The sequence below is a fragment of the Sprattus sprattus genome, assembly GCF_963457725.1.
Source record: "Sprattus sprattus genome assembly, chromosome: 10".
NCBI classification, from domain to species: domain Eukaryota; kingdom Metazoa; phylum Chordata; class Actinopteri; order Clupeiformes; family Clupeidae; genus Sprattus; species Sprattus sprattus.
Window position 1 is genome coordinate 30,256,730 of NC_137908.1, and position 17,143 is coordinate 30,273,872.

The 17,143-nt window shown below is 46.7% G+C and overlaps 1 protein-coding gene across 1 annotated transcript in view; it reads left to right on the forward strand.

Moving 5' to 3' along the window:
* arhgap46a (Rho GTPase activating protein 46a) overlaps positions 1 to 17,143 on the forward strand; it is a gene marked incomplete at its 5' end in the record, with an annotated part of 50,816 nt that overhangs the window by 16,857 nt on the left and 16,816 nt on the right. The window contains one exon of the mRNA XM_080846659.1: positions 9,301 to 9,846. Within this exon, the coding sequence (XP_080702785.1) occupies positions 9,301 to 9,846 (546 nt within the window). The remainder of the gene's footprint in view (positions 1 to 9,300; positions 9,847 to 17,143) is intronic.

Here is a 17,143-nt window from a genome sequence, read left to right on the forward strand (position 1 = left end):
GGCAGCCACAGAGTTTGGCCTGAAGACTGCACTAGGTTAGCTGGATGAATAGCTGCCCCTGTTTTTTAAACACTGGCTTGGCGTGGTCCTCTAGGGATGTGGGGTCAAGTGCCTTGCTCAGAATAACTCGTCGTCAGGCCAGTTTCCAACCATACCCGCCTGGGAGGGCCAATGAAGGGACGCTCCAGGAGTTGGCTCGGGGCGACACAGGCCCCTGATTCCCATTTTGATCCGGTTTGTGTGGACTCCCATTGTCCTACGAGTGTTTACCTTTGCAGCTGTCATAGATGAAGCTGGAATGTTCTCACCCCACGTGTTCAAGTTACCAGGCGGCTAAGTAACACATTTTTTTCCCCTTCAAGATAGACTTTTGAATAGACTCTCATATCAGGCCTGACTGATGGAATATTCTAAAACTGATTTGGCTTTAGGTGTCCTAACCAAGCACTTGTAAATTAATGTGAATGAATCCTGCTTTTGGCCTCATTTACAGAGAATGCCATCCAGTGCTGTTGCCTTCTACTGGGACGTATGCCACTGGTTATTTTCAAGACAATGGTGCATCACAACTCCAGAGTTGTTTTTGCTCCTGTAAAGCTGAGAATTGAATGGCTGGCTATTATTAGACGCCTGTTTTAGTTTACTGTGGACACAGTGAAGGATCAGGGTGACCCACAAAGCTCAAGGAAGCAGAGTGAGGGTGTCTGGGTCCGTTTGTCTTCGTATGCACGTCTACATGCGTGCATGTCGTGTCTTGGGGTTTGGCGTGCTGTTCTGTCGTGTGGTGCCTATTTTCAGGGGTCCTATTACAGTTAATATGATGTATTTTTTTTGCTTCACTCCTGGAATAACTTTCAGGTTGAGAAAAGATCTGCCTGGCCAAGACGTGCAACCAAAGCCCATGTGTGCCCATCAAAGAGAAGCAAAGCTTTTGTCAGATTTTGAGAATAAGCACACAATACCATCATCTCACAATTTTAGTTTTTTTGCCGTAATTTTTACCAGACGGCACACTCACGTATGGCAGAAGAATCTAACACTTTGAGCCCCTTTGGGTTGGCTCAGAGACTCGAGTCGGTGCCTTTATAAGGGCAATGGCAGCTGCAGGTTTGAACCCTGGCCTCTTCACAGCCTTGCTCGTGCCTCTCGTACATTTGTGTGAACAGTTGGATGTGAAGATTCTGACAGGCTGTTGGAGTGGATGTTGGAGAGCGCTAGCACCTCCCACAGCAAATCACTCAATCGTTTATTTACTAAAACGACCACAGGGTGCTCGTTATCTCCCCGGCCCATGTTGCGTAATATGCAAAGGCTCTCATCTTGCCAGACATGCTAAGCCCCATGATTGACACGCTTAAGAGGAGCTCCAAAAAGGATTTGAGCTGTGCACTTGAGGAGAGGAAGGGAGCACAATAGGGAGATGGGGTCCTAACCAGCACTTAAAAGGAAATAAAAGGAGTTTTCATCATTAAAAGCCTGTCCCAGTCGCTGCAGGCGTAATACTACCTTACCTGTTGAAGTAAGATGAGTCCTTGTCAGCTAACCTTCACCCCGTCCGTTCTTTATTATAGTGTTCACATGTCAGTTTCTACATGTGTGCTGAAAAAACTAAAACAACTTGAAGAATTTTTTTTTATGATGGTGTAATGCCCAACATATGACCCTGGCAGACTGCAATTCACCGCAAAGTATGTATGCGTGGCTGAAACCGTAGCCTCCCTCAGGATTTCACAGACACTGAGAAAAGAGTGGGTGGGGTTGGGGGATGGGTCACATAAATGCCTTCAGTTACTGATGCCCGTAAATTTTGCCCCCTTAGTCACCCTCCCCTCCATAAAACCCTTGATCGATCGCCTTATAGCCTGCAGTACTCATGGTGAACACAGTTGGGGGTTCTTTTGTGAATTGAGGGAGTCATCATAAAAAGTGACCCCGCCACCCCCTCAAAACTATTATCCTTTCTAGACCTGTGGTTTATTCACGCTCACACTCTCTCACACACACAGACACACTCACACTCACTCTCACATACTCTCTCTCTCACACACACACACACACACACACACACACATACTCTCTCTCTCTCACACACACACACACACACACTCACATACTCACATACTCTCTCTCTCACACACACACACACACACACACACACACACACACACACACACACACACACACACACACACACTCACACTCACTCTTACATACACTTTCTCTCTCTCACACACACACACACACACACACACACACACACACACACACACACACACACACACACACACACACACAAACTTGTTTATCCACACAGAAGACTTTGTCTGAACACCACACTGCAGAGTGAGTCTGTCTGGCCAGATAAGGCTGAAGTAGTTAGCGGTGTTAATTACGGTGAAGTGGGCTGTTTGTTGGTGTGGAGTCCAGATGGTTCGACTGTTGAAGTTGAAGGCTGCTGAGAGGACGACTGCAAGAAGACCAGTTTAACACTGCCAGATCCACTTGGCACGGTGAACCTGCATTACCTGCCAACCCTCTTGCCACCCCACACAGGATGTCTCCATCTCATCCAGTCAACAGCAGATATCAAAGGGTAGCAGGCTTCTGTTGGTCAAAGATGGCAGTATTGGGTGGTCCAGGACTCCTGTAGTTTAAGTAGAATATGACACTTCGATTTGTCATTAACAGTGAAACCCCAACAAAAAGGTGGCGTTGTTAAGGCCTTTTTACACTTCTACGATTCTCTCCGATTTGGTCGTAGAGGGACACTTTGGCACACCTTGGTAAAACCTTCACCCAGGTGTTGACGCCCATCCGAGCCGTCGGAGAGCCGTCGGAGAGCTGGTCGGAGACAAACGCTTTTTTCTAACTTTTCTTAAAGAGTAGGAAAGAGTCTGATACCCCCTTGGCTGTGATTGGCCAGCTTACGGCATCATTCCCAAACAACATCATTTCCGGAATCACACATGTGCTCACATTTCCTGTTTTCTGTCAAAATGTTTTAGTACGACTTTGGTAAACTACAAAGCCTCACCGCTTGCGGCATTACGGCTACTGTATTTTATTTAAACCCTCGAAAAGTACATTCCTCCCGACCACTGTTGGTCTCTTGGCTGGTGGCTCGGTGTTGAAAGTGCCTTCTCCAACCAGCTTGAACTGACATCTAACGTAATTTTTGCGGAAATGATTTTGCGGAAAATATAGTAAACGTACATACCACCTATGCCTCTGTCTCCTGTTCTGTTGTTGTTGTAGTTGTCACCCAAAAAAAATTGCTACAAGCACGTCCTCTGCTAACAAACTCAAACTAGTCCAGCTCCATCATCAGCCATTGTCTTGTTGCCATCGTTCGCTGTATGTGAGGATTGCCGGGAAGAGGTATTTATACAATAAACGACTACCACACACAGAACGATTTCTCTAAGATCGTCTTCTTGAAAATTGGGCATTAAAGGTGTCCAGGGAGAGGATCATAAGTAAGTGTGCTCCTGTATGTGTTTTTCAACATATTCATGGTTGAAAAGGCAGTCCCACAACTGTATTTTGAGGTATGCATGCTCTTGCTGTGTGGCTGATATAACTATTAAACTGCATGTTGATTGCTATGATTACCGTGGGTTTATTTTTCTGGCCCTTTTCTCAGAGGTTTGGGGGTAATTTTGCTCGAAGTGTGCATGCTTTGTTTCATAGTGACACATTCACGTTACCACTTTTTGACAAGGCAACCGTCTCTTGGCCACAAAGAGTGCGTTGTCATAGCGTTGTATTGATATAAAGGTTACCCAGAAATCATTGCAAATCTGAATGTGACAAAAATACCAAAGAAAATAAGAACGTATGGATCGTTTTATAATAGTTTCTCTATTGTATGTAAGATAAGCATATTGTTTTGTTATAAATCGCTACTATGTTTTTCACAAAAAAAACGACCACCACGATGGAGATACATTTGCCTTCTCAAGTGAATATATAGCATTAGACACGTGATTTATAACTGAGCTACATGTCTCCAAGGCCCATGTAATGACACCTGCTTACATGTCATGTCATGTCAGTAGGGCTGTAACGATACACCTACCTCACGATTCGATTCGTATCACGATTCTTGACCCACGGTTCTATACACCCCACGATATTATTATTATTATTATTATTATTATTTTTTATTTCACATTAGAATAAGTATGAGCTATACAAAAAATTAAGAAACAATTTATAACCAAATATTGAGGTTTTTATTACTCAAAGCAATGCTGTTGAAAAACATTCAACAAACTTCTGAAAAAGTAGGCTTGAACATAGCCTAAAAATATGAGGGAAACAACACATAAATAACCAAATAACTTAAATAACTTAAACTATGATGGCAGTGTATGGCCAAATGTGACAGACCCTAACTGCCACGTATTTTATGAACCCAGGGCCCAGGCTAATCAAATGAATGAATATCGAGGAGGCAAGAGTTTAGCAAAATAAAACGTTTTATTTCTGTAGTTTAATAAATATCTGGTCACTGGTATTTAATGACATGACAAAAACAGTTCTCACACACGCACACCCTCATACACTGCCATCAAAGTTACCCACGATTACCCGCGATATACAGGCTACTGGCAACAGTAACACACCCACCAAAAAGAGCTATAAGATCTGGAATAACCCAACTCACGCACACGAACCAGAGCAATCAAACGTGTTACAATGTTTCAGAACACTACACACATTAGTGAATAGCCGCCACACTACTACACCACGTATTATGGTATGCACTTCCACACAATGCGCACACTTGGGAACCACTACAAACTGAACGTTAGGGTTACACAGCAACCCCGTACATCACAAGATGGCCGTTAAGTAACGAAAGCACACACACATTCATACAAACAAAATACAGAAAGATCCAAAGAAAGTAACATAAAGTACTGGTGGCTCTCTCACAGCCTATTAACTCAAAACAATTTAAGTACGGGAAAACAGTGGTCAAAACACGACGAAGTGTACGTCTTTCTTCTGAGGGAGCGTTAGACCACCCGCAACCAAAACTCCGGAGAGGGAGAGACAGCTACGGAGCAATCAACGCACACACTTCTATTCTCCGTGCAGAGCAGTCCTCCAGCGACAAACAATCCGGCAACCACGCGCCAACAATTCAAATGGCCGAGTCAAATGTCATCTGAGGTAGCCATTGCGCACAGCACACGTGTAAGCTTACTAGCGAACCAAAATGTTTGTATCACGTGACCGCTGAGGGCGTGTCGCGGTTCTGCCTCTTCGCATCGCGATGCAGGTTCGTGGCCCAGAGTGTCGCGATTTCTCGGTTCGATCCAATATCGTTACAGCCCTACATGTCAGTCAGTGACAGTTGCGAGGAGGGAGGAAAGTGAGTAAAATCAATGAAAGACTTCCAACAAAGAGGTAATGGGGTAGCTACGGCCTCGACAAACAGGCATTACCCCACCAAGTGGTCCTGCGCTGAATAGGTTTCAGGACGGATAGCCGTCGGAGTAGTATGTAGCACCGACTAGTACGTTCAAATTTTTCTAAATTTTTCTGAATCCACCGCCCGCCCATTTTTTTTCGAGGACGGAGAGGGATGCAGAAGTATATTGAGGCCTTTACACAACCTTTCAGCAGTAACAGTTTGTGGCGCTGCCCTGCAGTGCTTGTTGGCGTTGTCCAGACTTTGAGCCACACAGGCAGGGCCCGGCCAATAGCAGTGCACCTTTACTCTCCGCCTCAACCTTCTGCTACTGCTGCTGCAGCCAATATGGAGGAAGCTGCCCTGCTGTTTCAAACGCTGATGTCAGTATTGAGAGTGTTTTCTGAGTTTCCCCTCCGCTTCTCCTCTCAAGCTGAAAATGCACGCCTGTGGCGGACTGAAACACTAGGGGTGGGAATCTCTTGGCACCTCACGATTCGATTCGATTCCGATTCAGAGGACAACGATTTGATTCTATTCGATTGATTCGATTTTAAACCGATTATCGATTTCAACATAAAATGGATGTGTAAAAAAACAAAAACAAAAACATTTTTTCTACACATCCATTTTATAAACTGAAACTCAGAGTCTAAAATCACTTCCTACTTTGTGTTTGATAATTAAAGAAAATCAACAGATGAATTACCTTCTCTATTTGCTTTATTAGAGAAAAAGCTATTTCTTGTCACAATTTTGACTTTCTATGAGCAATGCAATAATCGATGCAGCTTGCATTTCAACATAAAATGGATGTGTAAAAAAAAAAACATCCATCCATCCATCCATTTTTTTTACACATCCATTTTATGTTGAAATCGATAATCGATTTAGAATCGAATCGTGAGGTGCCAAGAGATTCCTAACCCTAGTGTTTCAGCCCGCCACAGGTGTGCATTTCTTTTTCTTCTAAATTACAAAATCCATTATAAACTTTTCTGAATCAAGACAGAATCGTTTTAGAGAAACACGGTTCCTAAGATACTCTGGCTGGTTGGTTGGATGGTTGGATGGTTGGTTGGTTGGTTGGTTCAGTGCCAGGGGACTGAGCTGGCGTGCCAACAGCGGGCTCATCCAGGGGACCCTTTCCTCACTCCTGTCCACTCCAGGCGCATGTCAGGCACATGGCCACCCCTCAAGGTCAGCTGCCACTTGCTGGGATCAGGACCAGGCTGGTCACGTTTCACGCCCGTGCCCTCAGAGGCAGCCGGGGAGGGGGGCTTCAGCAGCATGGGCTCTGGTGCTGGACGGGAGTGGTGACGATGGGTACTAGCAGGTGTGGTTTTGTCTATCAGTCTAGTCAGCATGTTCATGTTGTGGTCTAATGAGAGCTTTTTGCTGCCTAATGTTGTGTCTGAGGGTGTCCGTATCTTGCGATTGACTTATCTTGCGCGTCTCCAGTGAGTGAGGGTGTTGAAATACGCTGATGCGGGCTCTGCTTGAAGGAGCTGATGGCACCAGTGGATCTGTGTTCTCTACGCCTGTGCTGTTGGCCAGGTTGTAGGCTGCTCCCTCGCGGCTGCAAATGAGTTTGCATAAGGCAGTGCTGTGCATTGCACCGAGAAACTAGATCATGAAGAAGTGTAGTCTCCTTCGTTGAGGGTACGGTGACCCAGTTTAGCCTAGCGCTCGTCCTGCCCTCCTGCAGTTCGACACAGCTGGGATCTCATGGAGGTTGCTAGAAAGACTTTTAAAACATTTTTTTTTTTCAGGCAAACAACTTCAAACACACTCTGCCACACTAACAATCGGGATTGACACATTGAGTGGTTTTAATTCATTGAATTGCCATGTTTTGGTCGAGGAGAGTTTTTCAGGGTCCTTCAATGACTCTCTCTTTTGCATCCTCCCTAGTCGGACCTTAGTAGAAAGGACCTTAGTATAAAGGACAGCCATAATTTGATGCTGCTGCCCTTGGGTTAACATGGGAGCCCTCTTCTCTTTCACAGAGACTGTGAAAACTTTCTGATAAGCATCTCTACTAGTGTGAGAGCGTGACAATTGTGCTCCCTGTTTGTGCTCTGGGGTGGTGATGAGTACAGAATAACAGGCCTGGTGGATTGATTTCCTGTTATTGGATCAAATATTTGAATTATGGACTTGGACTCCACCCTGTATTCTGATGGTGTGTACATACACATACCCCCAAGCCAAATGCTTTCAAGTTCACATACTCTTCTTTACCCTGTTGCTGTGTGTGTGTGTGTGTGTGTGTGTGTGTGTGTGTGTGCGTGCGTGTGCGTGTGCGCGTGTGGAACATTCTATGCCATCTCTGTGACATTTCCTTGCCCTGTGCTAGCGGGGTCGGGCGTTTTCCTCTTTCCCTCTCTTCATATCTGTCTCTCTTTTTGTTTCTGTCCAACTTTCTCTCCCTGTCTCTGTTGCTCACACACTCTATCTCACTTACGTGATCAGGATTTCTTACTCTCACACTTGTTCACACACGTACGTACACACACACACACACACACACACACACACACACACACACACACACACACACACACACACACGTTCCTTTCACTCCACTTGTTCTATGTCTCTTTTTCTTGTGCTCTCGCTGACACTCTCCATGTCACCAGCTCTTTCCACTCTATCTCTTTCTCTCTCATTTTCTATCTCTCACTCTCTTTTTTGCTCTCTACCTCTTTCTCGCTCACTTTCACTCTCTCTCTCACTATTTCTCTCTCTCTCTGTCTCACTCACTGTCTCTCTCTTATCCTCTCCATCTGTTCCTCTGTTCTCTCTGTACTTGCTGTGCTGAGATGGCAGTTAGTCCCTCTCAGCCTGCAGATGGTGCTTCTGTCAGCGGATAGTGATCCTTGGGACTACTGGCTTTAGTGTGTTTGTGTGTGTGTGTGTATATATGTGTATATGTCTGTGTGTATGTGTGTGTGTGTGTGTGTGTGTGAGAGGATTTGTAGGCCATGTGTTTGCCCAAGCACATGCAGGGACGTCCCAGCTCTCGTTGTTGCTTCTCCTGGGCTGGCATTAGGTTTAAGCAAATGCTGACAGGGAGTCCCACACACAATATCACTACAGTACTGAGATAATGCCCATAACAAGACTTAGGCTGGATCAAAGGCTCAAGGACGTCAAATCTGAATGCTTAGTACACCGAGCTGAGAGCATCACACCTAATTCAATTTGTTTCTGGCTCAAGTCTTTCATCTCATTCCCCCTCCCTCACACATGCAAAAGTGCTCTAAACCTAATCAAATTTCAGTATTTGTGTTCGGCATCAGCCAAGCATCCACTATTTCATAGGAATCACACATAGCTGTGGGCCAGTCACTCTGCTACAGTTTGACCTATCGATGAAAGGCTGAGTCAATGAGGCTGTGTGTGTAATTATTGGCTGTGTAATTAATTCAGTGCTTTTGCTGGGGATCGAAAATTGCGTCCCCAATTTGGTATGTTGTTAATGCAGCAGAAGAGATGCATCCACGTGCCTCTTCGGTGTCTTAGAGACATTCTACAGCCTAATCTGGGGATCTGCATGGTCTGAGGAGTGGTTACTATGAGATGTGTTCATATGGGTATATTAGTATTTCCTTGAAGATCGCAGATTATTCTACAGCTCATTTGTTTAGTCTTTGCTAAATTTGCTGTAGAAATAGTTTATGTGTTGCATGCTTGTGTGCACACACTCCTTCTGCTGTGGCAAATACATGCTATGTTCACAGGGTCCCTCATTCAAATGCAAATACATACATGGAAAGCAAGTAAATGCAAAGGTGATTGCCTTGAGATAGACATAAGCCCTAACTATTGCTCCTCCATGTCCTCCCCTGTCTTTCCCTCTGTCCTCTCTTCAGCTCTGACTGGGTGGAGATCCTGGAGCCTCGCACTCGAGAGAGAATGTATGTGAACCTGGCCACGGGAGAGTGCGGCTGGGTGCCCCCCGCCGGCGCCACTGTGCGTCAGGCCGACGGGAACCAGTGGTGGGAGCTGTACGACCCACAGAGCAGCCGCTTCTACTACTACAACGCGGCCGACCGCCTCACCGTCTGGCACCGGCCGCAGGGCGCCGACATTGTGCCCCTGTCCCAGCTTCAGGCCATCAAGCGCTGCAACGAGGTGCAGAGAGGAGGCCTTCCCAGCTCCACGACTGCCACCGCCGCCAACGAAGCGGGCACCAACGGAGGAGGCTCGGGTGGCACAGGGACCAGGGAGAGGCTGCAAGCCCAGGGAGGGGGCACCATGGGCAGCCAGGGCAGACACACCCCACTGCCTCCTCTGGAGCCCTACCCTAAAGAGGGAGGAGGAGAGGTGGAGAGGGACAACAGGAGGCCAAACGAGGGCACGATGGAAAGGCAGCAGGGAGACGGCAGCACAGAGAGTGATGGCAAAGAGAATTTGAGGTAATTCAGCGTTTCCTCCTTATTTCTCTCTCTCTCTCTTTCTTTCTTTCTTTCTTTCTTTCTTTCTCTGTCACTTTCACTCTATTTTGTTTGTCTGACTGTTGTGTCACTCTGATTGGCCTGTTTCTAACACAACACTCACAGTCACTCTGCCTTCTCATGCGATGGCCTTTTTAAGGCAGTTTTCCAGTAATTGACCCCTAGGAGTGGGAACAATTAGGAGCTATTAAACGCCCCCTCATGCTAAAACAGCTGTGCCACTGGCCCTCCCCTCCCCTCCCCTCTTCTCTCTTGGCCTTTCCCTTGCATTCCCCAGCAGCGGCACGTACGGTAGCTGGCTGTTTATAAAAATGGCTGCCAAATGTGGAGGGGCCCCTGTGTTTTTACATCAATCTGTAATAAAAAGTACCTGACATTTCCCTCTCCTCTGGCACTGGAAAAGAGGCCCCAGCCCTGAGCCCCTTTCAAAGGACCCAGAGAGACCCAAAGGACCCCCCCCCCACACACACACACACACACACACACACACACACTCTTCAGTTCTACTAAAATAAACCGTTGGCTCCCTGCCGCAGATGAAGAGAGGCCAGGGAGTCACTGTTGGGCAACAGCCAGACCATTGACTTCATTTTTTTGCCTGTGTTTCTCACTTTGTGTCTATCCAAGTTAGGCAGGAGATGTGTTTGTGTGTGTGTGTATGTGTGTTTACAGTGTGAGTGTTTTTTCTCGCTGCCTGTCTGTCTGAGTTAGGCAAGAATGTTATGCATGTTTTTCTTGCTGGCTTGTATCTGTCTTAAGTTAGACAGGAGTATATGTGAGTGTCTGTCAATATAGGTTTGTGTGAAAAATATGTTTTCACATTTCCATCTCCCAGACTATCTATTGATACCAGGAGTTGGGCAAACGTTTTGGTGTGTCCCTTTAACATGGGTTTGTGCTCATGAGTGTGTGCAGTGCACGCGTGTGTGTGTGCATGTTTGTGAGTTTCCATGTGTGTTCTCTTAAACATCCCCATCGTGCTGCAGACAGCGAGGGAGAGGACTGTAGCTGCTGTGAGAGTAATGACCGCCGGACACCTCCTCTCAGCTCAGCTCCCCCACGTGGAAAACCAGCAGCACACCCTCCTCCATCCCCTACGCCCCCCCACCCCTCCGTCCCTCAGTCCCCCCTACATGGGTTTGGTCCTCCAGGGCTCCACAGAGCTCTCTCTCAACCAGACGAGTGTCTAGATACATTCATCCTTGCGCCCCTAGACAGGAATATCCTAGACACACACACACACACACACACACACACACACACACACACACACAGCAATGCAAAAGGAGGGGTGCTTTGCTTTCTCTCTGTCTCTGTCTTTCTCCATTTCCCTCCCTCTTCCCCTCTCTTCTGCCCTCTAACCTCTTCCCTTGATTACGTAAAAACTGAAGAGCAGCAGAAACCATGCCCTTCATCAGGCCTGCTCTTTCTCTCTCTCTCTCTCTCTCTCTCTCTCTCTCTCTCTCTCTCTCTCTCTCTCTCTCTGCGAAGATTCCAGCCCCCTTCCTGCAGTTGCTCCCAATGACTCACGTGTGCTGAGCTGAGGGGGTCAGCCAGCCGCACTGAACAATGGCCAGCTGTGTGGCCGAGGCCAAGGCAGAAGAGGCGCTTCTCCACGCAGAGAGAGTAGGCTACACTGTAGCCTAACATTATCCATGATGCTTCACCCGCCTTCACCTCTACCCCTTTATGGACCGCTCATTCTATTGCGTTTGACATTGACCCAAGATTATAGGAATTAGACAAGAGAGGACAAGGGGGGCAAAACATAGGGACAATAGTATGAGTTAAGTCAGGTCAATGACTAGTTGTAAAAGAGAACAATGGCTTCCTCTGTGGACATGAAGCTTTCTCGGGTAGCCTATGCATTTAGTTTTATTTTTTTTGTTCTTATAATCTCCAGTTCAGATCGCCTACCACAATAAGTCTTTTTATAGACTCGCCCTGGCTATCTCCCGTCGTCCACTCTATGCCACAGGGTTGTTGTGTGTGTTCCTCTTGAGGAATGTTGGCACGCTCAGACATTATTCAGTAGGGCAGTTTGTTCCTGTATGAGATGGATACATTCAACACTAAATGGCCTCTCCTGGCTCATGTCTTCTGAGCTTACTGAAATCTCTCTGCATACTGATAGTCATTCACTTCAAATATCCCACCATGGTCCCACCATTTTTTTTTCCGAGACATTCTTGTACCTTTGTGTGGGGAGAAAAACAGTAGGTCCAATCCGTCGTTTCCTGCGTTTGTTTGTCTAAAAATAAATGTGAGCAGGCGTGGCCAGTAGGGGTGTGCCAAATAATCGTCATGACGATGCATCGCGATTCTAATTTTCACGATCTACTGCATCGATTGTTGACGCCAAGTATCGATTATTAATTTAAAAAAAAAAAAAAAAAAAAAATTTTTTTTTTTTTTTTTTTTTTTTTTTTAAATTGCATGAATGGTTGGCGAACATCAAGCATTTCTGGCCGCGCGATACTGCGACAAGTCATTCATAAACAAAACATGCAGTGTATCCAGTAATAATAATATTTGTGTTAAGTAACCTCCAAAAGTCGTTTAAATAAATACAGCTATGTATGAACTGAGTTGCTTTGAGTTATCAATTGAACACACTATCCAGATCATACACAGCCAGTCAGCCACTGGTAATGGCTTCATTTTTTTCTAACAGTGTTCAGTGAAAATTCGCAATGCATCGCAATGCATCGCAATAATTCAAGTATCGCGATGCATCGTGATAGAATCGCATCGTGGCATGTGAATCGTGATACGAATCGAATCGTGACTTCTTTGGCAATACCCACCCCTAGTGGCCAGAGAATATCAGTGCATCCCCATGCTCCAAACAGCCACCATCTGTGTTATCATATGGCCTGGGAGTGAGATTGATTTCCAGCATGCTGGACCTGAAAGTGCTATATCTGCCTTGCCCCAAAGCCCTGGAGAACAGGGGAATCCAAACGTGCTGTGTATCAGCTGGACATTGTACTATTCTGTGGTAAACAGTTTTGCCAGTGGCAGGGAGGGAAAATGGAGAAAAGAGGTGTGTGTGTGTGTGTGTGTGTGTGTGTGTGTGTGTGTGTGTGTGTGTGAGAGGTGGGGGGACCGGACAGGTTTTGAATGATGAGGTCAATTGGTGTCACTGACCAGCGACTACATTATAAAGGGATTCTGAGGGATTCCAACTCCTTTAACATCTGTTGTAGAAGATGAGTCCTGAGAGAAGTCCCATGTGAACTGTATGGGTGTGTGTGTGTGTGTGTGTAGGTAGCTTGGGAGGTAGGTACATTTGTAAGTGTGTTTGAGTATACTCATCATTACTCATACTGCATCAGTGTCATGTGGCCTTAGCATGTGTGTGTGTGTTAAAGAAAGACTGCAGTATTTATGTTTCTGTTTGTGCGGATGTGTGTCTACATGTGTCTGTACGCGTGTGTGTGTGTGTGTGTGTGTGTGTGTGTGTGTGTGTGTGTGTGTATGCTGCTCCATATGTGCATGTGTGTCTGTTTTATCTGGCTCTCTGGATTTGCTTGAACCATCCGGCGACAAAGACAGATTAGTCTGTCCTGCCGTCTCTCTCTTCCGTGCGCCAAGGCCACGTGGCACTGATGCAGCAGCGTAATGTGACCCAGCGTGACCTCAGGCATGACCCCTGGACTTCTTTTCGGGGGTCGGCCCACTCCTTTATCCCGCAGGGTCTACTGACCCCTCCTGAAGGCACAGAAGAGAGAGGGGTCTCAGTCTGGGCTAGAACCAGCAGAGGAGAACATTAGAACATGACTCCCCACCATCACCGTCAGAAGTACTCAGGAGAGCTGAGATCAGTGACAGCCTGTCATCTGTGGCAGATGCTTGGCTTACGCGTAAATGAGGATCTGCATTGTGATGTTGTGAAGATGTAGAGCGTCTTTATTGTTTATTTTATTTTGGAATTACCTAGAATGGATGTCTCAACAAGTATTTATTCAGGGGAATAGTCCTTACGCTGACACCAAAATAGCCCTCACGTGTCACTTTCTAGTCCAGGGGTATTTCTCATGGGCTATTTCTCATGGCTTGGCCGTTACATGAAACAGAAGTGATACTTTTCAGAATCCAAAATAAAAACAGGAAGCAGAAGCATGTGCAGTTCTTCAATATCCTTTCTCCCGCCTAGTAGCCTGTGCAGAGCCATAGGTGCTGTAGGAGGCCATTTCCCCTCACTGTCTCCTGCGTGGATCTTGAGTGAAAAAGGTCCAGTGTGTTAGACAGTTCAGTAAACAGTTTCTATGCCTAATCTGGGAGACCTGCGTGTTATAATGAGCCATGGAAGGAGGACGGTGAGGTTAACCACTGTCTGCATTTGACTTTAAAAGGTAATCCTCCCAATCCTAACGACAGAAGGGCCTCTCTCCACCCGCCTGTCTCCCCATGAATCCATGCTTGGCAGGGCTTTTGACGAGCTACACTGATGTATGGTCATATATGTCCTCCCCTGCTCTCCCAGTCCCAGTCGTGCTCTGTCGCTCCGTGATGTTCTATGCGAAAGTGGAGCAGTAAAACTGCCCTCTTTAGTTTTATTTTAGCCTCGCCGTTAGTGTTGCCTAAAATACCCAAAGAATAGATGCTGCGGTCTCCCTTTATCACTCTCTCTCTCTCTCTCTCTCTCTCTCTCTCTCTCTCTCTCTCTCTCTCTCTCTCTCACGTTCTTTCTCTGTCGCTCGCTCACTCTCTTTCTCTCTCTCTCTCTGTCCCTTCAAAGACACCCTGATGTGAAAGCCTGCCTGTGGAGGGCCTGGCCACATGATGATACTCTGGTTCTGACCAGCCCTGCGTTTGACCTTTAGACCTCTCTGAAGCTGTGCTGGTGTCCAGCGGTTGCAGAATGGGAATGGAATCATAGATTTGTGCAGAAACTGAAGGATTACCTCTTCTAGGTGTTAGACTCCAGCTTGTCTGCAGAAGAGATTGTGCGTGCGTGCGTGCGTGCGTGCGCTCGAGTGCTGGGAAAGGATGTGGTTTTTACCATGGTAAGGCGAGCTATACATTTTCCCTGCATCTCATTTCACACGAGCAGATGTACTACTCAGATTCCAGAGGCGTCTCCGCTGACCATCTGCCTTTTCTCCACTCCCTTCTCCCACACCCCGCTCCCCTCCGATCCTACACGTAGCAGTGGGACATGGGCGCAGCCATCGACCCCGGAGCCCAGACCCCGGAGCTCTCGGCTGGGGTGTGGAGAAGGGGAGTGTGGCCTCTTGCATGCGTGGTATGTGCAGCAGCCAGACTCAGTGGCTCACAGGAGAAGTGCCATCAGCTGTTGCCGTTGGACAGCTGCCTCTGTGCTACACAGGACCACCACCGCCATGGCTATTTATTCCCAGTGTATTCTAGAGAGGGCAGCTCTCTGGCTGCTCTAGATATGTTACTGTGAGTTTGAGGTTAGAGGCTGCTTTGCATCAATGCATCGAAGACACTACCTTCCCTGTTTGACATATTACAAGCTAGGTCATAGGTGGTGGCATGCACTTCTGATGCCCTAACATTCTGTCTCTTCTTTTCTTTTTTTCCCCCTTTTTCTCTCCTCCGTCACAACCACTGCGGTGTTTTTTTTCCCCTTACACAGATTGTTAATTATCAGGATTCTCTGCACAACGTCCGCTCTATAGAATCCTCTTTTCCTGTTTCCTGTCCTGGGGCTAATAATAGTTCATTTTCTGGAGCCCTTCCTCTCCTTTCCTGTGCCGTGGGCAATCTCATCATGGTGACTCAGCTTCTGCCTCCTCTGGTTTCTTTTTCTTTTAACGGTCATCTCAGAAAGTGAGGGAAACGGTGAGTAGGCGACACAACTGTTTCACGGACTTCTACGCTAATACATTACAATAACAGCAACAGCTGTGTTGTTGGCTCCGCTCGTCTCAGCTCAGCCGCTAGCCTCTGTGCAGCAGCGTAGGCCTGGGAGGAGGATGTGGTTGAACCCGTAGAGAACCCATCAAGCCACCCACCCTGCCCCCCATCCCCTCCCCTCCCAAATCCAATTGGAACTCCCTGACGGCTAACTTGATTTTCTCCCCAGCCCAATCAAATTAACTAGAAAGGCTCCGGCGGGTCTAAACTTTGTTTTGAAGCATTCCATCTCCCAATGCATGGCCAAGAGGAACTAAAGGAATGTGTGTGCGTGTGTGTATGGGAATATGTGCAGGGTTATCTCGTATGTGTGTGTTAAAACACGCCCACTGATAGCTTTGTTTGTATGGGTTTGCTAGCGTACTTGAAGGGACTTGTGTGGTTAATCTTCCATAAGAACATGTAATCTTACAGCACAGGGATCCCAGCACAGTGTGGGATAGAAGGCAACATGATGTCTCAGGCTGACACCATAGGCTCAGCCCTGTACCTGACAGATCTGTCTTAGCAAAGATCTGCTCTGTCTCACTGCAACTGTGTAGCCTCAAAAGGGATGTATTGTCTCCACACACACACACACACACACACACACACCCCTCAGGCCCCCTGAATGATCTGAGTGAGGAATGCTGTTGCTGCTTCTAATACCCTCCGGAGCACTCTCCCATGACTAATCCCCACTCACATCTCCCCTCTCTTCTCTTTCTTTCCCCAGCTCCTACCATCCCTTTTCCCGCTCCTTTGCGACTGTCTGCCTGCCTTGCTTCACCAGCTCTTTCTTTCTTTCTTTCTGACTCCACTCCTCCCCCCCCCAAAACACACAACACACACTCCCTGTCGTTCTCCCTCCCTCCCTCCCTCTACTCTTTACACTCTTCATGAATCTGAATCTCTTGTGGCAGCACCTCTCTCACATTCCAATATTACAGTTGTGTTTTACTGATGGCCTGTGCAAGAGGGGAAGAGGGATGTTGTAACCTTGTAGCCTTGTTCAGCCAGTTTCCCAGAAATGTCCAATGGACAGATCCAGTCGTGCCGCTTCAGAGACATACCTCCTACTAGTACACCCAATTTCTACAGCCAGGGGTATACAGGCCGGCCATATACACGGTACACTGCAAAAATATAGCTTTCAGAAACAAGGAAAAAAGGAATGAAATGAGGGATATATTCCTTTAATTAAGCAAAATGATCTGCCAACAGAAGAGGATAATTTGACTTGCCAAGATTTTTAGTAAGTAAAGATATATCTTAAAACTAGTGTGGCCAGACTAAAAACAAGTACATTTGTCATGATTCTGACTTTGACAAAGCAGTTTTTTACTTGTCAGTGGTGATCAAATAGCCTTAGGACTTTAGTACAATAATT